General features: G+C 44.0%; 1 protein-coding gene across 2 annotated transcripts; it reads left to right on the top strand.

The window, feature by feature from the left end:
• The first annotated feature begins 10048 nt into the window (after positions 1 to 10048).
• Positions 10049 to 20272, top strand: CX3CR1 (C-X3-C motif chemokine receptor 1). 2 transcript variants are annotated; one of them, XM_041466556.1, is made up of 2 exons: positions 10049 to 10108; positions 18713 to 20272. In XM_041466556.1, the coding sequence occupies exon 2, from the start codon at positions 18727 to 18729 to the stop codon at positions 19786 to 19788; it is 1062 nt and encodes a 353-aa protein (XP_041322490.1). In that variant the 5' UTR covers positions 10049 to 10108; positions 18713 to 18726; the 3' UTR covers positions 19789 to 20272. The 2 variants fall into 2 exon arrangements, with proteins under 2 accessions (XP_041322490.1, XP_041322489.1); XM_041466555.1 differs by lacking the exon at positions 10049 to 10108 and adding an exon at positions 13772 to 13851.
• The last annotated feature ends 4552 nt before the right edge of the window (positions 20273 to 24824 follow it).

Genomic DNA, 24824 nt, shown 5'->3' with positions numbered 1-24824 from the left:
TGTAGCTCAGAAATGATGCTGTGAATATCAAGGAACAACCCCTAAGGGAATGAATGAGTGCTGTAGGAATGGATGGAGAAATTGTTACCAGGAAAAAGGCTGAAGACTGGAAAAATAGTGGGTGTAAGCTGTCACACATGCCTGTCAGGGGACTTTCTGAAATTTTTGAACTTTTTGAACTGGTAACTGGTGTGCCAGTGCGGTCACTGCTCTTGAGCAGGCAGGTGGGGTTGACATTCCAGTTACTGTTCCAACTTGGAATGACTGATTTTACATATGTGAATGGCTACCCATTCGTATAGATATATCTATATGTGTCTCTATATGTAGAGCTATGTACATGTACATGCATATCTATACTTGCCCATGTGTGTATATATACACAAATACACACTCATATACCCATATATATACATATATATACTTTTATATGTGCAAATACTGTTAGATAATTGCAATGGTTTTCTAAAGCTTCTTGTTCTCTTCTATTTGTCTCTACAAGATATCACGATATTTTAAGTTTTATAATAAAGATACTGTGTGCAGTGTAATTGCACAATCTTTACACCTGAGGAGCCTGTTTCATCATTATTTGTGTCAGCATCTGCATTTTATTCTGTCCTGAACAGATCTACACAACTGATAGTCCTTCCAGCTGCCTCTTCTCTCCCCCCTCTTCAGTTCACCTGCTGCCTGGTTCCAGCAGCAGGATCACTGCCTGGCACAGCAGTACAGTCTCTACTTTTCAGGTGCCTTATTGCCAGCCAGGTTTTTTTTGGTTATGCAAACCCTGAGTTCTCTAGAAGGGGTTTCACAAAATTCAGGGCAAAGCCAAAGGGTGGTGGGCAAGAGGACGGCTCCAACTCTCTCCCTTGCAGATTCACAGTATGAACCCTCTAGAGCACAAATCACTCACCTGAAGCACAAGAGATGGGAATGATTTCTGCAGCCTCAACAGCCTCATCCTGCACCCCTTGAGTGTGAGTGCTTTGGGACAGGTGCTGGAGCCCATTTTCCCAAGCTGGCAAGATAATGATGGCTTTTCTCTGGTTGCTGATCGTTTCTGCTAGGGGACACCTTCCTCTGCTCAGAGGTTTCATTGATTGCTGTTATGTAGCTGTTGGAGTGAGGCTGTGATCCAGGGCTTCCCCACAAGGGCTGTAGCCAAGTGGCATGAGGGTAGCCTAAACATGCAGAGCCTTCTTTGCAAAGTCTTTCACTTTTTTGAGCTCTCACTGGAGGACATTCTGCCCTGCTGTTGTCACAACAGCATCACCTTCTAGCAAGGAAGCAGAAGATGCTTTCTGCAGCATCACCTTCTAGGAAGGAAGCAGGAGATGCTTTCTGCAGATTAAAGGGTTTTTTCTGCCAGAGGCAGCTGGCTTCTGTTTTGTCAGCAACACCAGGAGCTCTGAGTTGGACCTGACCTCAACTTCTCTTCACTGCCCAACTGCTCTAAGCTGGTAATGCTGCCTTCCTGTACAAAGGGAGGGGGTGAGACCCACATCCGGAGAGTGTTTGGCTTTCAAGAGCTGCCCTGTTTCACTCTGGGTGGCCAGAAGCATCCCTGCAGGTCACAGAACTCCTCTGCTTTCTGAAGGGACGAGCCTGGAGCAGTCTGCTGCCCTTCCAATGCCTGTGAGGGCATTGAGAGCAGAAGACATCTTCCTGTATGTGTGCAAGCTGACAGCTTGAGGAAAATGCCAAATTTTAGGGTTTTCCTGAGAGCAAGGATCACAAGAAGCTGAAGCTAAAGCATCCTGCACAGCCCCAGTGCCTGTTTACCTACTTGCATATTAGGTATCCACCACAGCTATTCCACCACAGCTGTTCCACCACAGCTGTTGTATGTCTCCTGCTCATACCTGCTGCTTACCTTCATATTCTGATCTTGCTTTTTCTTTCTGCTGAGATAATGCAGGTTAAAGAGGATTTAGAATGATGTTGGCACATGGAACAGTCAGATGTAATCTTGTTTTAGCTTCAGCACATTATCTTGAAAGAGAGACCCGAGTAACTGTTACCCACATTCAAGCTTAAACCTAAAGTAAATACTTGTTTTCTTTTGATTTACTAGTGTTATTTGTACCAGAGGGTCCCTTCTACAGAGGGTCTCTTAGAAAGATGGAGACTTTGTCTGACACCACTCATGATGCTCTCTGAATGTCTGGATGGAAATGCCTAGATGGGCTGGAGCACTGCAGTGGCATCAGGGGTGCTCATCACTTGCCACACAGCAAATAAGTGCAGCAGTTGTATGGGCGTGTTTAAGGACCATGCTGTTCAACTACAGCAGCAAAAAGTGGGATGTATGAGGACATGGCAGCTTATGATGTTGCTAGATCTGTCAGCAAATAGTGTCAAGTGGGACCTAGCAGATTGTTCCTCACCTCAGCTCTGAGTTGCAGATTGCCACTTTAGCACAAGTAATCATAGTCTGTTGTCCCAAAACAGTATCTGGGAATAAGAAACTAGTACATATCTGGCTTTCTCTGGCATTATGCTGAACCCTCCTTCCCAAGACAATATGGAAACAAACTTATTAAATCCTTGGCAGAATCTCTGGCCTTCAGGTCACTTGTTCAGACCTGTGCATGCAGTCTGAGGATGAGGGTGGGACTGACTTGGTGCCTTCTGGAGGAGCCCTGCCAGCCAGCAGGACAATTCTGCCTATTTCCGTTGTGGTAACATCCAGCTACACCTGGAGGTCAGAACCAGGAAAAACTTTAAGAAGGGGAAAGAGAAAGATTGATGAAGGGTATTTGTGTCCCACTCTTCTCTTAGCTGAAGGATGCTCCTGCATAGGGATGGGCCTCTACATTAGCGTACATGAAACTCCCCAGGCCTGACTCCCCATGTTAATTGTATCATATCCAGGGGAATCCTGTTTTATTTTCAGCCTATTGAAAACACTTTTTCTATATACAGACATATGTATACCAGTTATGAAGCAGCATGGAAATTATTGACTGTGCCAGAAGAGGATCCAGAAAGGTGCCTCATGACAGAAGAAAAAAACCCCATGACTTTAGCTATTCTAAATAGCAAACTATAAAAATAGTTTGCAAAGTTGAAAGGTAACTGTAACTTTAGTCTGAATATATCAGGTTTAACTGTAATGTGTGGGCTGATATTCATATTTAGTTAGCATACCTTAAATGTTAATGTCCCTTAAAGGTAGCGAGTAATACTGGGCAAAGCAGAGCTGCTACTGTAGTGCGTCAGTTTTGACGCATGACTTGTGAGCAGTGTGCTTCTTCTCTAGGTAAATCTGTGTTTCTGCTGACTTGGCTGAAATGCCAAAATGTACGGAAACAGGTCACAGAAATCCCCACTGTGAATACAGAATAGCACTGACTGGGGTTCCTACAGCCTCTGCTGACGTGTGTGTCTGCTGGGGCCTCATCCTGACCCCACATAGCTCTCCGGGCCTCCGTGTGTTCCTGCAGCTCTGCTGTGCTTTCCAGCAGCCAGTGCAGCCAGTGTAATGCTGGCGTCAGCAGCTGGGTCAGATTTACCATGTTGGATGAGCTCTATGCAACAGAAAAGTACCACCAAGCAAACAGCAGCATCAGCTGTGTGACCTCAAAAAACGGTTTTTCCTCCCCATGCTCCAATATCCAGGCAGATTTCCCACTAACATTAATGCATGTGTGATGTGCATGCAGGCTTGCATTGCCAAGACATTCATCCCTTTCTTCACCTGGCACCCTTGGAGGATGTGCAGTCTCTGTGATCCTCCACATGCCTGAGTTCAGAGAAGGTGTGAATGTGCGTGCAGAATGTGGGGATGGACAGATGGAATGAAGGACAGAGCCCTGGCCTAACACAGACTGCCCGGACATTGCAAAAGTATTGATTGCCCTTGGTGTTTGAGTCAGCACCAACCTTGACTGCAGCACGCAGCAAAGTAAAGAGATCCGTGTAGCAAGAAATGTTTGCAAACCAGCTGCCTTTCCTATACAACAAGGAGTAGAGGAAACAGGTCTTGTTCCCTAATGCTCAGGTATTCAACTGGGCTGAGAGCAAAGAGCAATGCTGGGTGGTTTCCTTGGGTCTTTGTCCATGCTCACTGCAAGGCAGGCAGCATTTCCACTCTCCTCTCTCCCTGTGTCTGCATCTGTCTCTGTACCCATGCACATCTTGCACCACCATCCCTTCACATCTCGGTGTCCCCAGCACCAGCCTTCCCTGAAGTGTGCTCAGCTGCAGCAGAGAGAGGGGTGGTGCTGGTGCAAATGTACCCAACAGCTTCAGTTCTCATAAGCAGCACAAGGGAGAGAGAGGGGAGGGAGAGGAGGGAAGGAGGGAGGAAAGGCATTTCTTTATTCAGCATCTTGAACAGCAGCTTGCTGGAGTGTGGCTCTGCAGCCATTCCTCCTGCCTGGATGAACCTGGGAGGGAATGGATGTGAATGCCCAGCCAAAGGCTTCTTCCCATCTTTCTTGGGTCTTGCTGTTACTGTTGGAGCTGACCTCCTGAGCAGGGCAGCCTCATGATGCACTGAGTGATCAGTGTAACTCAGGTACACCCTGAAACAGGCAGGTCCGAGCAACTCACAGGCACATCACCTATCCCAGGGGAGGAGGACGCCTACAGGAGACCTGGCTGAGCCTCTGCCACCTCTCCAGGGCAGGACAGCACCATATCTGTGTGACAGCTGGAGCTCAGGAGCACAATGGGGTCACCAAGGAACGAGTGAGCCTAAGCACTAAACTGTTTCAATGCCTCTGTCCCTTCTGTGACATTTCTAATGTGGGAACAAATGTTTATCTTAATTTTTGATATCTGTTTCAGCTACACTCCTGCTTGTAGAAACTGTGCAAGCATTCAGCTTTCTGTCACTCTTCCCTTCAGCAGTCCTCAGAATGAAACATTTTAATCCCTAGACATAACTTCTCTCTTCCTCACTCTGGGCAATTTCTGCATCCCCACCTTTTTAATGTAGAATAAATGCATCTCCCACTGGTGGCTGGAAAGACACCAGAGCTCAGTTGTCTTGTATCTCTGCAGAACAGTGGCATGAAGATGAAACCCTCTGCTGGGTTTTCTCTCAAAAGTGAGACACAGAAATTACTTCTGTGATTTTTGGGTGTGTCTATGTGTGAGCAGCTGGTGCTCCCATCTGCACCAAAAGCTGCCGGGTGGGCTCTGCTGCAGGGCAGCATGGGAGGGACAGGACGCCGATGTGGCAGAGGCGCACCTTCAGAAGCGCCTCTACCCAGCTGACAGAAAATATGAGAATTTTGGAGAGATTAAGAGAAAAATGTCCAGCAGGGGTCAGTGCAGTCATGGCTATGGTGTGTGTCACGCTGCTGTGCCGAGCAGGACAGCTCTGCATCCCAGAGCTCCTGAGGGACTCAGGGGCTCCATCCTGGGAGGATGGTGCAGGTACCCCCAGGCCACTACTGTTCTCCAATGGCCCTGCAGAGGGGACTCCAGTGAAACTCTTGAGAACCAGGAGAGCCTCTTTTCATAGAAAATCCCCACCATCAAGCTTTCCTCCATGGCAGCAAAAGCAGAGCGTGCTGGGGAGAGCAGCATTTTGATCCTTCAGACTAGACATTTCTTTACCAAGTGCTTTAGTCCACAAAGTTTGAACTTGCCAGTGATATTGTGCAGAACCCTGCCTCCCCAAGCTGACCTGGAAGCAGTAGGAGATGCCAGTGGTGTTGAAGAACCTCTGGTCTTCCCAAATGTTGAAAGAAATGAATTTTCAAATTTGCAAGGCCACTCAGAGGAAGATGGAATAAAAAGAAAAGGGTGTTTTCCCCTCTTTACCCACAGTGTCCCTGCACATACATCCTTTACTCTTGATTTCTTCCTGTAAAATCATTGTGTGCCTCCCAGTTGGGAAAGCAGCACACTGTACCAAGCCCTTCTCAGGAAAAGTCTCTCTGGTTACAAGGGATGCAACGTCTTTTTTGTTGTAGCTTGGAGAAACAAAAGGTGTTTTCTTCCATTGTGTATGGACCTGAATGAAAGTCTTTTCAGCAGCTTCCTCAGAATTTTTTATTCCTGAACTGTCCTCAATATGAATGTGAACAGAGGCTGAAGATGGAGAGCAGATATATGGTTGATGTGGCAGTTGTCTTTCAGGTGGTATTGGTTTCACATCTGTCTATGTTGCACTACAAGTGCACACCATAATAATGAGTAGCACTCTTATCTAGGTTTATCAGTCATAGCAGAATACAGTAGAAAGCCTTTGTGTCTCCCAGGGACACCTGCTGAGGATCTCTATGAGTCAGCTTGACTTGGTTTCTTTTTAATTGAAGCTGCCAGATAAAACTTGTGTGGGTAAAAATTTGGCAAACTTAATTTCTTTCTGAGGGTAATAGCCTGCTCTGTGCTTGGTTCCAGTTAAATTCAGGGCAGCACAGGAAGAAGAGGTTGATGATCACCTTCAGACAAACCCTATTGCTAGGAGGTTCTTTCTACCTGGAGGCAAGCAGTGCCGGGGGACAGCCTCTCCTGCTGTTCCTTCTGGGAAGTCCTGACCCCCCTTCTCAAGGGTTTTGCCTGCAAAGAGCTACACCAGAGGTACTGTGCTGAGTATTGGTGACACAGGAGTGGGTGCCCACCAGGGTGAGGGTGGCTGTGTCTGTCTGGGTTCTGCCCATGTTTTATAAGGCAGCATGGGAGACAAATTTAGATTTGGGTGTCCTCTAAACAACAGCACCTCTACAGACAGGGCGGTGCTGCTCTGATAGTATCAGACTATCACTGGCATTAAGGAAACCTTATTTCAACTTTCTGAATCTCATGATCATCACACAATGAGAACATTTCCTTAGTACCATCTACCAGAAATTATCTTTCTGAAAGTTAAAAGTTCATAATTTGAGAAGTCATAGATCCTACTTTCAGGGTGTGGGGGGAAACCAGCCTTTCGATGTTGTCCTGAAAACAGTGCAGAGTGCTTTACATCTGTTTTTAAAGAGGTCTGCTGACACTCATCAGAGAAAAAGGTGAGTTTTGAAAATCCACTGATCTGGCGCTTTATAATTCCCTACCCTTTAAACTTTACTTCCAGAAGTGTATCTTTGCTGTCCTATCCAGGAGTCAGTTCCCTGATTATTTCCACAGGTGCTTGTCCTGGCCCAGCTGGCTGACATCACTTGCATAATTTGGCTGATGTTGGAGGCCCATGGTTTGACCTTAATTACATTGCTGTGTAGCTGTTGAGGGCGTAACATTTGCTAGATAAAGCATAACACAGTAAAAAACCACAAAATGTGGCAGAAATACCAGAACTGAACTTACATGAAGATGTTTGCCTGGCAACTTGCTAATCAATCCACAAGCAACAGCTCAGGCAACCTGGAAGATACTCTCCACCCCTAAAATCCCACCAAGGTCAGCCTGCCTGAAGACAGCACAACTCTGCCTTTGGGAAGATGGCATTTTACTCTCCCTTGAGTTTTGAGGCAGGGGCACTACCTGGCGGTGTTTCCAGGACTGCAGTCCTTGTGTCCTGGAGGGCCTTGGTATTGGTAGAGCAGCCAACTGGATGCAATGTCTGTTTCTTATAACACAGCCCACTGCACAGCCTCCTGTCCCGTTCCACCCCAGAGGAACTGCTTTTTGTGCCCCAGTGGTGCCTGGCAATGTGCTGCGCAGCATCCCAGCTGTGCTGCACTCATAGCGCAACCCTGAGCAGGATGCTCAGGTCAGGGGCCAAGAAGGGTCCTTGATTTATGAGCATCCCAATATTTTAAACCCTCTGACTCCACTGGGCTGCAGAGAGACATTATGCTTAAAATCTTGTTTACAGACAAAGAAGGGGCACAATGTGTCATAGGTAGAACCAAGAATTTATTGTGAGTGCAATGGCATTCTCAAGGCTCCAATTGTTATCAGTTTAAATCTGCTGGTTGCAGAAGAAGAGGAACTTTATTATTGCAGCTTCAATTTTTTGCACACACATAGTTTCTATCCATTTGTTTTTTGGTGTTATGCTCACCCTTATCCCTGCTCCTTTGGGTCCTAAGGCTGGTGGTTGTGGTGAAGTGAGGTGTCAGAGAGAGCTGTCAGTCCTTGCCTGGGGTAAGTGCAATGTTCACCCTGATTTTCCTTCTGTCTTTTTCCAGGATCTGTTTTGGATTGTTTTTCTATGTTTTCCAACATGCTTCTATACCTTCTCTCTTCACTGGTCTATACACAACCAACAATAGGCAATGCCCCTTATGTATGTTAGATACTAATATTGTTCTCTCTGTTACCACTAAACCTAGTTTTGCCATCTCCAGATCTGCATTTTTTATCTGACCATCAGTGAGTTGTGTAGAGCTGTGGGGCTCCTCAGTGCCAGCCTGTGCCCCATCTTCTACCCTTCCATACCTGTACTACTCTGTGCTGCATCCTGCATTCCCACAGCTCAAAGCCCCTGCTATTGTACCAAACTTGTATTTCTACACATTGTTCTGTGTCTGAGTGAAAAATGTCTCATTCTGCACAGAAGGGGGGAAACTAAGGGGGTGACAGCTTTCACATGCTGTCGTGGCGCCTCAGACATTTCTGTCTCTGTGCAAATCCTGTCCCCTGTAAGTACTTCTGTCCCTTTGAGTGGCTGCATCCTACTTGACAATTTCACAAGAAGCCAGCAGGACCCAAGCAAGCACATCAGTGCTTTCTCAGCTCAGCCCTGAAGCTCAGCCCAGGAAGCAAACACGTTCATGTAGGCATGAGCATTAGAGAAGAGGAAACATACATTTAAATCCAAACAGGCTCAGCTTGAAGAAATCATTGGTTTTCAATGCAGCTATGAATTAAGGTAAGAGACAATTATATTTCCCCTATAATTTGACAGAACCAAATTAAGACAAAATGGTGTCTCATGAACTTAAGGAAATTATTCACTGCTTAGTGCTTGGAACCTAAATGATATTTAATTTGGATAAAGATGATGTGGGTACTGTTTACAAACTGTGAAAGTAAAAAGGGAAGCACTTCTGTTAATAAAGTGAACAGGGCAGATAAATTTTATTCGGTCACTAATTATTTGTGGCATCTTGAGCAAGAGGAATATTCACCCTGGATAGAAATCCTCAAGGTTAGTAAATGCTGATATATGACTAGTGTGTAACATTAACCTAGAAGGACAGACCAAGAAGATACAGCTGTTCTACTTCATTAGAAGATTTTTCTTTGATGTCTGCAGAGATTTCACAACTCACCAGCATTGCTTGCTTCTACTTTTAGTTAGTGAACCAACATCCAAAACATCATTGGCACTGAAAGACAGCCCAAAGCAGAAAATCTGGTAGAGTCAATAGAAAGTGTCTGATACAGACAGACCAGCAAGAGAGCAATGGAAATTAAAGACATTTGAAAACCCTTACCTTTCTGTATAAGATACTTGATTTTTCTGTGACTCAGCTTTCCACGGGAAAGATGTTACATGAAGATGTCTGCTGGTTGGGTGAGACTTTTGGGTAATGCCACAGTGGTGGCAACCCACTGAGTACCTGTGTGATATAAACACAGATCCACAGCAGTGGTTTTCAAAATCTGGTCTGTTGGGGCAAGCCCTGTGTGCAGGCAGTGCAGCCAGAGGCAGGGTACTGGATCATAGGATAAAAGAGGGCAACTGTGATGAATCAAAAATGTTTGGGCAGTGCAGAAGAAGTCCAAAAGGGAGAAGAAAAAGCTAAAATTTTACAATAGACAACACATAATAAATTGAGACTAAATCCCATAAAAAACTTCTAAACTTGATATTCCCAGGAAGGAGCTGGCAACTCCAGAAAGTAAATCTCATCCATACATAATCAAGAAGGTTTAATGTGCTCTGCTCTCTGATGTGATGGAGAAGATGATTTAAAAGATCTCCCATTGCTGGAGAGCCTTCTCTGATTTCTCAGGGATGCTGGGGCAGTTTGAAATTATTGATCACAGAAAGAGGGTGGGGACAGGAAGCAAATAGATGCCACAATAAAGGCAGTGAGAGGACGGAGCCAACAGCAACCATAAACAAGTAAAAACAGTGCTCATAGCTACAAATAATCACCTGTTTTTTGCTGTCCCTTCAACAGAAAATACAAAAGAAATTTGAATGCTGCTTCAGAAGAGAAAGACTGGGAAAAGAAATACTGAAGAAGAGCAGGTAAGTGAAAACACTAGCAAAATGGTCAGCTATACATCTGAAAAAATAGATAGAGTGCCTGAGCAACTGTGCAAGCAGAAAGGCAATTAGGGGAACTTACAGGCTAGATGAAATAACTGTGAAATAAATTTTCCAGGAAAATCCTGATCCTGTCAGTCACCATTGCCAGATGACAGCCCCAAACATCCAGTTCCCTGGGGGCAGCTCTTGGGAGGGCACCTGCACCCTCAGCTCTGCCACTGCTTCCCCAGTAGCTGAGTTAAAGTGCTCCCCAGCCTCTGTGAGGACCAAAATAAATGTTGCCTTACAACAATACTCACCATTTACCTAATTTTCTATCCCCTGGCTGATCCCTGGGAGCAGGGCACTGCTGAGAAACCTTCTCGGGCTGCAGAAGCTCTGCAGAGGTCCCTTGCTTCTGGTCATAGGATCAAGACCACGGTGAGAGACATGGATGCAAATTTGAGAACTATTTCAGTGATTTTTGAACCTCAATTTTAACATGCAGGGGAGACGAGGGAGTCTGAGTCATACTGTCAGGTCTTTCCTAAATGCATGGAGTCATTTCTGAAACAGCTTCACATGCTCAAAAGACTTGGTCACGCCCTGAAACATGAACCTATTCCCTGCTCCATTAAGTATGCAGGCACCAAAACTCCTGAATATCCATCCTGTCAGCCAGCGGGCCTTTGTCCCCCCAGTGCTGAGCTGAAACCACTGAAAGCTTCAGCTCTTTCTATAAATACACCAGCGACCATGGAGGTGAGCTGCCAGGGGCTTGGCAGGACTTGGCCCCCGCAAACCACGCACTGCTGTGGTGAAGCTGTCCCTTCCAGCTGGTTCACAGCAAGTCTGCCTGGTGGAGCAAAAAAACCAGCAAGTGGGGGGATGTTGCTGGGGGCAGGATGTGCCCAGGATGTCTGGGTTCAGTCCCCTGTGCCTGCTTTGCTGTGGTGGCAGCACAAACAGCCTGAGTGAGGCCACCAGCCCGGCCAGTGCTCTGAAGGAGCAAGGGCAAGATCTTATTCAGAATAATACCCCAGTTTTGCTCTGAAAGACAGGTGGTATAGCCCTTGACATTGGCAGAGACATCCAGGAGAAAGTCCATGTTTTTGGGTTTTCTTTGTAAATCATGAATACACCTAATTTTGAAATGATGGGCTAATATAAATCTTATGCTCTGATTACTTGCTGTTACCTCCAGGTATGCAAGGAGCATCATTGAGAAAATACTTTCCAAAACTATGCCCTAGGCAAAGGTGACAGAGACCCTAGGGATTTTGGACTCTGCATTATCTCCTCCTGCCTTCCATGATCAAAATCTGATCTTTCCAAATGTATTTTTCCACCGAAAACCGTTGGTTTAAGTTTGTAGATTTACATGCTTCTCATTTTCAGGTAGTGGTGTCTACTTCTAATTTAGTTTGTGATATTGGTATAAAAACTGTAAAACGGGATGAGGAAACTGGCATTTTAAAAATATTTTTTTACCTAAATACCATTGTAAGGGGATCCAAGACCTCTGCAATATTCAGTCCTGTTCTTATCAGCAGTGGTTTTATCACCTCCTATTTCTGAGTCATTTACTTATGACAATTTAAGAGGCCTAATTCTTTGAAAGCCTCAGCATCATGTTTCTGCCCCTTCAACTTCACCTTAAATTGGAAAATTCAATAACAAAGCATCTCAGAGAACTACTTGCTTTTAAAAAAACTTATCCTCAAATTACTGGGGGAAGCCTCCATAAATTAAATCACCCAAACTGAAAAGCAATTATTAGGTTTGCAGAATTCTGATGTGACACAGAAATAGTCTAGCTGATCTGAGAGTAAATGACAGAAGAAAGAAGAAACACCAAAGGAAGGAATTCCCTCACCTTAAAGTCATGGAGGAAGAACTGGAGGGACAGCAAGCATGTGGCATTGCTCCACACTCACTCAGAAGCTAGGGAAGAATGAAAAAAGCTCTGGTTAGGTGGGAAAATACACAGGTTTCAACAGGGTGGCTATTTGATAACAGCATCTCCAAATTGTGCAGCTTTCTTTCCACAGCCATTATGATAGCCTCACTGCTAACCCAAAACCAGCAGCTGCTCCATGGTTTTCACAGGATCCTGCTTCCTTCTAGAGCTCACATCCCATTTAAGATTTGACCTAGCTGGTGCAGAACAGAGCTCAAAGAGTTTAGCTTTTTCAGTCATTTATTACCAGAAGAGAGTCGTGGTTGTTCAGAGAATTGTGCCCCATCCTGGTCTGCTTCCCTGCCTATCATGGGCTGTAGGGTTTAATCCAGCACCCTCCTGCTGAGCTTCTCCAATATGTCTGGCCTAAATCCATTTCCCAGACCGATATCTTCTCTTGAAGTGAAGACTCTCAGACATGCAAAAATGTCCTTTTCCTTCCTGTAGTCTGTTCCAGTTATTAGCCTTTCACTGTTAAAAATATTAATCTTATTCCTGTCTTGTATGTTTGTGGTTTGAATTTCCCTGCATCACTGTAATGGACATCTAATCCCACTCAAATAATTAGCAAGATTATTTACACATGGTAATGATAAAGTCATCCCTCTTTTTTTCCTTCCCATCTGGAAGCTCTTTTAACACCTGAGGGTTGCATCAGCTTTTCTTGCAGTCAAGTTTCCTTTCAGATATGCCGCCACAGCTGAGACATGGCCTGTGTTGTTTAACTCCCAAACATGTCACCTTGGTTACGTTTGGCTCCATTAGGGCCAATGTGAATCATCTAGGAAGCCCCAGATTAATCAGATTGTCTGAATCACTCTCCTGTAACCCTTCTATCACATGCCCCTGCCAGCTCTCATTGCCAGTGTGCTGTCAGAACAATGATGAAAACACCAAAGAGTTTGTTGCTTTCAACTTGTCATTTCCACAGACATTTTACAAGAAATACTCTGAGTTCAGCAAGGCTTCCTCCATGATGTCTGTCTTTTGAGATCTGATATCTAACTGGTCCAAATCCCATTGCAATGCTTTGTTGGTCTTTCTTTGGGCTGGAGACATGTGTTAACCAAATAAGCATGTAGTGCAAGTCAGAGCTCCAACTCACACAGCTCCCTTTTTCAACCTTGCAATCCCATCAGATGCCCAAACTAAAAATCCTCTTCTGTAAAGCCACACAGATTTGCCTTAGCTGCACTCTGCCCCTTAACAGTTTAAATTCATTTTGCCCGAGTTAAAGGTTAGGTTAGATCAGCCCTCTCATCTTGCTTCCCACTTTCAAAGGTCTGCATGTAGAGGTGGAATAGGGAGAACATCTCCCCACTTCAGGACTGAATGAAAGACTGAAATTTAAGATTTAAAGTAACTGCATTTGGTGGGATGGGCTTGCTTTTGACCCTGACTATCTAACATGATCCCAACCAGCTCCAGGGGCCATTGCCTATGAATGGAACCATCCTGCTCTGAAAAATAAAGTAAGTGAATTACAGGAACTAGCAGGGCATAGGACTAGCAACCAGGCCCCATCTCTGGTTAACGTAATAACCCTAAGCCTAAGTTTTGGGTGGTGTGTCATCTAAACCACAGGTAGAGGTGTCTGTGGCAGTCTAATGATTCTGTGGTAGCTGCTTAGCCAGGCTGGTTAAGTTTTACCCAGAGTGCTATCTCCTCCTAGTTCTCTTTCTTTTTTGTGTTAGAACTGCCACCATAGCTTCAACATTAAATTTGGAGGTGCCTGAGGTCATCCCTGTGCTCCTGCTGAGAATCACCAGCTGGTAAGAAGCAGGTGGGTGTAGTTGCAAATGCAAAAAAGCAAAAGCATTTATCTTTGGGTAGGGTGATGGCAGCTCAGATCTAAGGGTGAAAAAGGGATATACACACACCTGTAGGGTTTCGCATGGGTTCTCACAAAGCCTACAGCTTCTCAGGGCCTGCTGATTCATCAGGCTATTCAGTGTGCATTGAAAACATGTTTTTCTAGCATGAGAAAAGTGTGTAAGCATCACTTAGAAATGCTGACTAAGGTGTGAAAATCTTTCTGAGGCTGAAATACTTTTATTAGCATATTGTGCAAATCTGAAGCGTGACCCTCTAGCAGAGGTCTGGATTTGGTCATTGTTTTCACTTCTTTTAATTTAGTGGTAGGAGCGGCATCACGGGGAGGCAAACTGCTTGTAGATCTCTCTCTTTTTGGCAGTACAGCCTGTAACATGGCACTTGGCTGAAGTGTCAGGGATGACACATGGAAAGAATCTATCTGATATCTAGATATATAAACAGGATTTGCTCATATGTCACCTAGCCTGATGCCAGTGTAGTTTGGAGATTGAAATGCAACTTTTGTTCCGTAGAGGAGTTTGCAGACCTCTCACAATTTCACTTCCCTCTGTATTTCATGGGCTGCACATGGTGGTTGGGTTGAGAAACAGGGGTCCTGGTCTTGCAGACTACGGTCTTTGAGGTAACTGTAAACATGATTAGGAGCAGAAGTGTTTGTGAAGAGTAGGGTGTAAAATCGATGGGGAAATCCGGAGAGAGAGAAAAGTGGTTGAGCAGTTCCATGAGAAGCAGAAGTGAATCTACTATTTCCTGTAGTCAGCAAGGGAAAATATCTGGTGGAGAAACCTCAAAGCCTTGCAGTCCTCCTGTGTCCTGTATACTCTTCAGTTCACTCTGTCCCTTAGGTGAACATTTATTGTAAGCATAAAAGAGAAAATTGTGTTGAAGCTGATGGTGAGAAACCTGTAGTGTGTGCTGCAGTGGACTTTGAGAGGCTGACAGAGAATATGTGACAAGAAAGGGTGGAAGAATGGAGGATGGTCAGATCTAAGTTTCTCTCTTTAAGGTGCAATACCATTTCAACACATTATCCCTATCTGGCATGGGCTGGGTTTTGGGAGCCCTTTGAAATGTGCAGCTCATCTACTGAGAATCATCAGCTGAAGCTGAGCAAAGTGGTATCAGAAGAGCTAAATATTCAAATAGTACTGGTGTCATTGCCTGTGCAGTATGAGTGGTGCTGGAAGGATATTAATGACTGCTGGTAAATGAAATCCAGGAGATAGAGAGTGAATAAGCCACAGACTGCCAGCAGATTCAAACACCAATGTCATTCTGGTAAGTGCAGTCCTTGCTTGCCCCTGGACATGCAATGCAAAATCTTACCCTTCCTGTTGTTGTAGGTTCCACAGGCCCCACAAGCACCCATCCAAGGGTAAAGGAAGTAATTTGCTACTGTAGAAATAAATGATCCCCATCAGTAAGCTAGAGGAGATTACTTGACTGAAAAGGTATTTCAAGAAATATCCCAGCACAAGCAATGTTTCTGTTTACTTCACTAAGGCTGGGAGTTTCTCGTGCCTGTCTGTGTAAATGTTCTCCAGTGAAGGAGGTGGCCATTCCCAAGCCCAGGTTTCTCTCCCGGCAAGGCCCATTCAGAAGTTTTTGCAGAATTCTGCCAGACCTGAGGGCTAACCCCTGGTGGGAGCTGCATTTCCTTATATGTGTGTAATATCCTGTGTCCAACAGAGCACAGTGACTTCTATGGACACATATGGAAACTCTCCAGACAGACAAGTTGTCTTTCTCAATGTGAATTAAGGGAGCAAGCATGTTAAAAATCAGCTTAACTCGAGGTTCTTAGAGAGGAGAGTAAAGCAATGTGTATTCCCTCTCTCCAGAGCAGGGATTTCACACAGCCCAGACAGTCAAGGCAAGCACCACCAAACAGCCCTCTCTGGATGGCAGCAAATGGATAATTAGCAAAGGTGTTAAGGGGATACGAGCAAGCTTCAATCAGTTTTTTCCTCTTCATCTGATGAGACTTCTGGTTGTCACACCAGGAATGACATGTCTGAAACAGGAGCTGATTTGGCAGAGAAGAAGCTGGAGCAGTTTGCAGAAACAGCGTGCTCTCTGCCTGGCATTGCCACAGAGTCACAAGGATAGGACAGGACTTCTGGAGGTCTCTTGTCCAAACCCATGCACAGAGCAGGGCCAGCTGAGTCTCAAGTACTTCCAGAGATTAGATCCCATGACCTATCTGGAGCCCTGTCCTGCTGTTTGACCACCATCATAGCAAAAATTTATTTTCCATACATTAAGTAACGATTTCCCATGGGTATTGCTGTTTATTCCCCTGAGGAAACTTGTCTGTTTCACCTTTACACCTTCTCTCTAAACTCCTCTTGAGACACCTCCTGTTGAGGCTTACCAAATCCAGTGTCTTCTCATAGGCCATGTGCCCCTGCCCCAGTCAGTCACTTCTGCAGCCCCCAGCTACTGCTCCAGGAGTGAAGAACCAGCTGTGGAGCACATAAGCCCGCAGAGAAAGGCATAGGCTCTGGGTGCACAGATGGGTGCAGTAACAGCTCAGTGGCGAAGGAGCTGGGGGGGCTGTTAGAGTGACACTCGGCACAGGAGACTTGGTGTACCCTGCTGCTTTTGCTGCATACATTTACTCTCAGAAAGTAAGAAAGAAATCAGGACGGGATGGCAGAAAATTATGGGTTATTGAGATTATATGTGATGTCTCCTGCTCGTATCTATATCACTCAACAGGGCAGGTAAAGAGATGACAACTCTTTATTTATTTCACCAGTAGAAAATAAGTATCTTGTTTGCAATTGCTATCAGCTTCTGCCCCAGCACCTAAGCTTTTCCAGCTTTGCATCCCTTTAACTCTGCTGGTGTCAGAGGATGGAGAATTGAACTGGGCTGACAGGCGGGGGCTGGACAGACTCTGAAGGCAGACTCAGCTCCCAGTTCAAGTGGATAGATACTGCAAGAGCCGCTCTGCTCATGGGTGTGCCTGCCTGCTGCAAACAGCTTTCCCCATGCTGTGCCCATGCCCCAGAGCTACCAGTGCTGAGACAGACTTTTCTAGCCCACTTTTCCTGTGCAAACCACAAAGATGTTTTCTAGAGTCTGCAGGCACTAATCATTAGTGTTTGAACATTCAGGTTAAAAAATATTTTAAAATTGAGAGCCTGCATTTCCAACTAGCACAAAAATACACTCTTTACAATATTGATACAAAATAAGAGGCCAGAACTTCGCAGCCAACACCAAAAACGATGCTCTGGCAATGAGGCATTAGGGGAAAATGTCAGTATAATCACAGTAGCTGCTTATGGGGAAGATTGTTGTACTTACCACCATGTCATAGAAAACTCTCTTACACCTGAGGACATCTTTATTTCATGTTTAATCTTGCATGGCTTATTTGAAACAGAAGGTATAAAAACTATTGCTGTTGGTGAAATGTGCATTCCAATCACTTAGCTATAGGTGCCAGGAGTCGGAGTAGCTGTGCACCATCAGCCCCTACTACTGAGCAGTGTGTCCATGCTCGCCTTATACTTTGGAAAAGAAGTTTCACCAGTGTGGCCAGCAGTCTGGAAAGCAGTCTGTCTTGTCTTAAAGCAGATTTGGCCTGACCTGCATTGGATGAGGATGCACTGCTCTTTGTTGGCTGTACTGATTATATCTCCTACTAACAGGAGATGTAAACATAGACAGCCTGTGGTCACTGAACTGAGTGCCTTCTGTACAGGCAGCAGGGGATTCCTGTAAGAAGATGTGGCCAAGGGGTAGTTATTAGTCGCAGTTTGGTTATCACTGACCCTTTCTTTTGGTCTCAGCTTTAACAGGGTGGTTTGGCCATGTTATCACCTCCCTGGGCTTCTGCACAACATATCACACTCCCTTTAATCTTCTATAGCGAGACCAAGTAATGGATACTTCCAAGCTCTTTACCTAGCCAGGGAGCAGACCAAATACAGCAACATCTGCACTCCTATAGGATTTTTAATTCCTTGCAAACAGAAATCTTTGCAGAGACTTGAACACCACGTCCCAAAGGAGCACAGATGAAATGACAGGTGCTCTGGGTTTTTGTGTGTGCAGACCAATGAGCCCAGAAGTCACACACCTGCACCTCATAGTCTCTTTGGATTCAGCCAAGGTGAATTCCTGGGTCCAGCCTTACAACCAGAGCAGCAGCAGTCATGAGATGCTTTTAAGGAAAAGGGTCAATATATTTTCTCTTTTTTTGATCATAGGATGATTTTTAGAAAAGCCTCATAAAAGATGGGCTTGCTGCCAGCGATGTCTCACTGCAGACTTGCTCCTCTCTTATCAGCAAGCATCATCTCAGGCCTGGCCAAACTGGGTGCTTTGTACCCTTTCAGCCCAGGGTTGGTGAGAGGGGGAGATGGGGCTCTTGGGGTGTTGACAGGCACCGAATCTGCTCAATATCTACTTGTGAACTGTTGTTTCCTGCCAAGAACTGCCCACAGACCAGATCTTTGCCAAGAACTGCCAAGAACTGCACCACATGCACAGATCTCAGCCAGATCTCAGCTTGCTGCTGCTCCTGCTGCACTTCAATAAGTAGGGGCTTGAAATTCTCATTAATTATTTTTTCTTATCCTAAAGAGTTAACTTTTCATGAAGTACATGTAATAGCAGAGTCTGGGCTTTTGCCATAACATAATTACCATCAGCTCCACAGTAATACAACCCTCACTAAAATAAATAGTGACAAAATCCCAAAGCATGCTTGGTGCAGTCCTTCAGTATTTTACCACAGCATATATAAGATCATTCTAATGTTATTTTCTTTACTCTTTCCATTTTGCCTCTAGCCAGCAAATTCAGCATGACAGAAGCATACGCAGAAACCACAGCTGAATACACTTATGATGAACATGCTTTCTCCTGCAACAAAACCGACATCCAAGAATTTGGGAAAATATTTCTGCCACTATTTTACATTGTGGTGTTTGCTCTTGGCCTGACAGGGAATCTAATGGTGGTTTTTGCCATTGTGAAAGGCAATAAAAAAAGCATCACTGACATCTATCTCCTGAACTTGGCTATCTCTGACCTTCTCTTTGTGATCTCCCTCCCGTTCTGGGCGTCCAACACGGTCCGTGGATGGACCCTTGGGACTATTGCATGCACAGCTGTTTCCTCACTGTATTACATTGGTTTCTTTGGGGGAATGTTCTTTATCACTGTTATCAGCGTTGACAGGTACTTGGCCATTGTCCGGGCAACTTATTCTCTGAAATCCAGAACAGTAAGACATGGCTTTCTTGTAACCTGCGGAGTGTGGGCAATAGCGGTTTTGGTGTCAGTGCCACACTTTGTGTTCTCCCAGCTCATAGAAAATGACTGCATTGCTGTCTTCCCAGAGAAGCTGGAGAACATCTGGCCAGTGTTCTGCAATATGGAGCTGAACACCGTTGGCTTTTTCATCCCAGTCTGTATCATATTCTATTGCTACTGTGGGATCATCAAAACCCTCCTATCCTGCAAAAATCAGAAAAAAGCACGAGCCATAAAGCTGATATTGATTGTGGTGGTGGTTTTTTTTCTGTTTTGGTCCCCCTACAATGTACTGATTTTTCTGGATACTTTAAATCACTATGAGTTATTCACAAATTGCAACCAAATTAAGTCATTGGACTATGCAATGCACCTGACCGAAACCATTGCGTTCAGTCACTGTTGTCTCAATCCTCTTATCTATGCCTTTGCTGGGGAAAAATTCAGGAAATACCTTTATCATGTCTGCATGAAGTACTGTCCATTCCTGTGTTTCTGTGGGCCCTGCAGTCACTACCAGGTCTCTCATTCAGTTAGTTATGCGGAAAGTGTGGTGAACAGCAACATAACCCAGAACACCAGCGACCAGGATGCCTCTGTCTTCGTCTAAAAGGGTCTCAGAAGGAGAAATGTATCGATATGTGTCTTCTGCAGGGATGGCAACCACTGAGGGGTTGCATTTACCCATATGAAGAGCCTTAAAGGCTGCACTGAATTACTGACATGCCTCTAGTTAAGGGTTAAATATTCTAAAACAGCAGAGATTTTAAAAACAAAAGAAATGCAGTATGTCAGTGTTGGACATGGAATGGAATCAAGAGCAAGGAAGAGGGAAAGTAGAAACAAAAGGAGTGCTCTATGCCTAGAAAAGAAAGAGGAGAAGAATTTAAGGGTAGGGAACTTTTTGAACAGTTCCACCATTGGCACTTGTGTATGTGTCAGTGTATGTGCATGTGATACTGATGTACATAGACCTAAACTCATTTTTTATAAGTGAAGAGAAATCTCTTTAATGAATGGTGACTAACTTTTAGGAGAGGAGAATATTTTTTATAGTAAAGGGGTGTATTTTTGATGCTATATATCCAGAAGGAAGTGATTCTGTGGTTATTGATTGCAACAAATGTTTTAACTGTGCTTTCATACGTAATAAAGTCCCACTGTTAAAAAAAAAAAAAAAAAGAGTTATTTCTGAACATGTGTTTAGTGTCACCTGTTCACTCTGTGTTTATAGCATGCAATAATCAGAGCAAGGATCTCTAATTCATCCTTTAGTATTAGAGATGAGCCAGTGGGTGTATCTCCTGATTTCCATGGGCTTGGCCTCAGCCAAATGCCAGAGCTCAGTGTAGCCCTTCACACAGCACATCCCCAAGGGCTCTGACCAGAGGACATCAGCAGCCTCTGGAACAATGGGAACTAGAAATATGGGTTTGGATACCCCTGTGCTTGGTCCAAATACAGCACGATCAAGCTGAGCACGGTAAGTCCCTGCTCTCACCCATGCCCTGCTTGCCACATGTTGTAAACACCAGCCATGACTACACTATCACAGACAGTGGCTCTGGGGACAACACAACCACTTGCCCATGCTCCTTACCACAACCTTCCTCAAGCTTTGGGGCCTCTCCCACCACAGGTGATTTCCCCAGGGAAAACTGCAGTTGTACCCGGACTTAATGCATCCCAGAGGACACATTTCCCATGTGCGCTGCACATCCTCCAAATATCCTTGTTACTCGTGCACTAACAATGCACCGGGATGCAAAATGTCCATCAGACAACTGAGTCCTTTACCTAGGCATCCCTGTCTCATCTGCTGCAAAAGAGAGGAGAATTTGTTGGCAGTGTGGACTAGAGTTAGGTGAATGGAAGAAGGACTGTTGCCAATAATGAAATTGAGATCACCTTACAAGGAAAAATCAAGGACCAGTCTTATAAAACAAGTCCATGACAGTGGAACCCTATTTTTGAACTCTGATGGAACTGGTAATGTACTAAATCTGGAGAAACACTCTCACTTTTGAACTAACAAAATAAAGTTGTCTCAGACTGTCAGGGGGAGGAGTAGGGCCTTTCTTTGTGGACCTTAGTACCACCTTGTTTCCTAGAAAATGCGGAGGAGAGTGTGTCCATTGAGCAATTTCCCCATAATTGCACAAATATTCCATTTTTTGCTACTGAACATTCATCACAATCTACAGTAAAAAAACCCAACTGAACCACTTTTTCCTAAAACTCTTTGTATTTGGTGGAAATATATTCTCTATGCTCAATTTTGTAATTTTCAGTTATAAGTAGGCTTCCAGACTCCAGACTTGTTGTCTAAGATTAAGTGTAGCATGAATCACTTGAAATTAAATTATTTTTCAAAATTCAGTCTGCCCAATCAAGTGATATAAGGCAACTTTGTTTGTCACTCCCCCCAAGAAAGTGGTATTTTAAGAAATGGTATTTTTACAAGGTTTTTTAAATAAATGCTTAGATGTGCAGAAAGAAAGAGGAAGGCTCTGAGACTAAACAAGAAGTTATCAGCCTGAAGTCAGCCTGAAGACAGTGGATTGCCAAACTGAGCAATGCAATCACACTTGGTTTATTTAACTTCCCTTTGATTTTTCAGACAATGGTGAGTTACTGAGTGGGAAAAGGAAAAGGCATCTTTAAATATGATCCATGTGCTGTCTGCAGAATGAAAGGTGGAAACCCAGAGCTTGATGCCGGCTCTCCAGGAAAGGAGAGGTTTTTGCTGCTTTGAACCAGTGGTTCCCCAGCAATGCTACCCATCAGTAGCACAATGCATCCCTCTCCTTCCAGATGCATCTCCCTCTGGCAGGGCAGACTTGCTACAGTGAGTCAGACTGTCTCGACAGCCCTGGGTCCTCTGCAAGCTGCCAAAAACCTTCACTTCCAAGTGAAAGTGCCCCTCCTGAAATCCTGCACTCTTGTCTTCTCTGCCACACTGTGCAATGGAAGACTTCTGAGGATTGCCAGCATAACATTGTCAAGTTTTATGCTGTGAATTTACAAGATATTATGTTTGCCATTTATTTTCATGGCTTTGTTTCTCAATATGTGAGTATTTGTATGAGATTAAAAACTTCAGGGGGTTTGTAGGCGTTTGGCTGCACTGCAAACTGCTAGTTTATGCAGGTTCCTCTTCACAGGAGCAGCGGTAAATCTTTGAAAATCCAAGTGAAAACCAAAATCACCATTTTAATTTTGTTTTTGTTAAGAAGAAGAGTATTTTTGAAATTGTTCCTTAAAAAGCTTTGGCCTCCATGGGACATGCGTGTGCTCTGAGAGCAGCAAGTAGCAAAGTTTACCAGGTCTGGGTTCAGCTGCAAGCTGAGACAGGCATTGCTGCTCTTTGCTGCACTGCACCATTCGAGCCTGACAGAAAGCCCATTGATGTCTCTTTAAGAACTGGACTTTCAGTTAATTGTAGCCTTTTTTAAAAGACACAACTTCTCTTTCAAAACCTCTGCAGCAGGAAACTGGTGTTTTCTAACTGCCTGGTTAGTTTACGACCTGCAAAGCTTTTCTATGTACAGCACTAATGACACATTTATCCTTAGACTGGATCAACACATCCCTGAGGACCAGCAACATCCAGTTCCTCCCCATTATCCATGAGAAAGTAAACCACTCTCAGTATGGGATAAAACCTTTCCAGCTATAATTTAAGGACAGAGTCTTGCTTACTTAGCAAGTCACAATTTACACATAGAAATGCACGAACACTTATATCTATCCATTGAATAGAATTTAGTTGTGCAAAAAGAAGGCTAGGAAATCTCTGGGTTTGGGGGGTGGGTGTTGGCCTTTGGGGTTTTAAGGTTGATGAGCTATCTTTGCATCCTAATTTTTCATTATTATCAACTTCTTTCCTGTTTGAGAATCATGCTGACACTTACCATAAATCTTTTCCCAGCTGGGTTAAGTTTGGGGAACTAGTAAAACATGAATCCAAATGTCCTTGGCAGGTTCATGACTATATTTAATGTTCTACTTAAAAACAGAATAAACAAGACCTATATTTAACTGAACTGCCTGCAGTGAGACACGTGGACATCCGTATTTTTTTAGGTGCCACTGTGAATGCATCTCATTCAGATATTACAACACAGTTCCAAAACAATAGATTTTTTTTTTTTTTTGATTCTTGGGGATTTTTTTAACAACAAAGAACTTTAAAACTTGTACAAAAATCTTAGAAGTGCAGCCGGTCAAAGCATCACATTGGCCCAGGAAATTGCTCAGCAGTGAAAGCTGACATTTCCAACACTGGCATCAGAAGGACCAGTCACTACCCACATATTTCCTTTGGATTCAGCATTTGGTGGGAGTGGATTTGGAGTCCTGGCCCAGGGTAGCCTGAAGTTTTAGTGATGTTCTTCACAGCAAAACTATTAATGAATTAATGGGTTATGGGTTAAATTCTGTTATTTCCATTTTGTCTCTATAACCTTTGTGAGGTCCCTCACTGAGATCTTGTGAGTGATATAAGGCCCTTGTCTTAGCAGGACAATGAGGGAACAAGTCTGATCCATGCAAATCCCAAGTCCTGCTATCACTAAAAACAAATGAGAACCAATCAAAGAAAATCTGATGTTGTACTATCTCCACCCACTGTTGCTTTTTCAGGTTCCATCTGCTAATGTAGTTATAGCCCAAGCATGATGCATATTTGCCAAAGGCCATTAACACACCATTCTAAAATAGCCACTGAATGAAATATTTTCTGTATTAAGAACATACCTAGTCCTGCTCAAAGTTTTTCAGTTTACACTTCTGTTTCTTAACTCTGTAGGACACTCAAAACTCTAATGAAAATCTGTGTTATCCAGAGTTATTATTTTGAAATTGAAGTTCAGTAATGAAAGCAAAAATTGAGAACAATTTCTAACTATTAAAAATCGGTTTCTGACACTTAACCACATACATATAGTTTCTGTTGAAATTTGCAGTAATTCTGCTGCCACTTGTAAGCAGAACTTCCTAATTTACTTGGTAGCCACTGTAAGAACTTGGTTTTCACCATACACACCCAAACCTCAAGGTCTGTGTTTTGCATGGCCAGGGTTAACACATTGTTTTCAAAATGGAAAAAAAAAAAAAATCCACCAACTTTTCCTGTCTGATTTTCTTGTTACACTAATATGCAACACAAAAATGTTAATATATTGCATTTTTTGTTCCTGTCCCCAAAGAAATACTGTGAAATCACTCCCATTGGACATGAGGAAAATGGTTTGCTTTTGAAGAACAATTTGCATTTACCACATTTCTAACCATGATATTTCAATCAGCAGGAAGGAGCACATGAACTTTGTATCACTGAAGGCAGAGGTTGGTGAATGGGATAGAGAATACCAGCAAGGATTCTGGCACTGCTGTTTCACTATATAGGGGATATAAACCACTTTCCCACTGCAGCTGTCATTGGAACAGGCTGTTTCCCACCCCACTCAGATTTTAAGTCTCTGATAAATTCCATGCATTTGTCACTGCCCCATATCCAGTGCAGCACAGCAGTCCCACAACACATAGGTCCAATACACCAGGATAATGAAGGCAACTGAGAAGCTGAATTTCTCCCATGAGGAGTTCACATTTAGCCAATCAATTTGCTGCATTAAAATTAAA

The sequence above is a fragment of the Pyrgilauda ruficollis genome, unplaced genomic scaffold (assembly GCF_017590135.1).
Source record: "Pyrgilauda ruficollis isolate IOZ18807 unplaced genomic scaffold, ASM1759013v1 scaffold2, whole genome shotgun sequence".
Taxonomy (NCBI): Eukaryota; Metazoa; Chordata; class Aves; order Passeriformes; family Passeridae; genus Pyrgilauda; species Pyrgilauda ruficollis.
This window is presented reverse-complemented; position numbering and strand designations above follow the sequence as displayed.

What these genes read in the sequence shown, in the direction of transcription:
- CX3CR1 (XM_041466556.1), top strand. Translation starts at nt 18,727, where the DNA reads ATGACAGAAGCATACGCAGAAACCACAGCTGAATACACTTATGATGAA.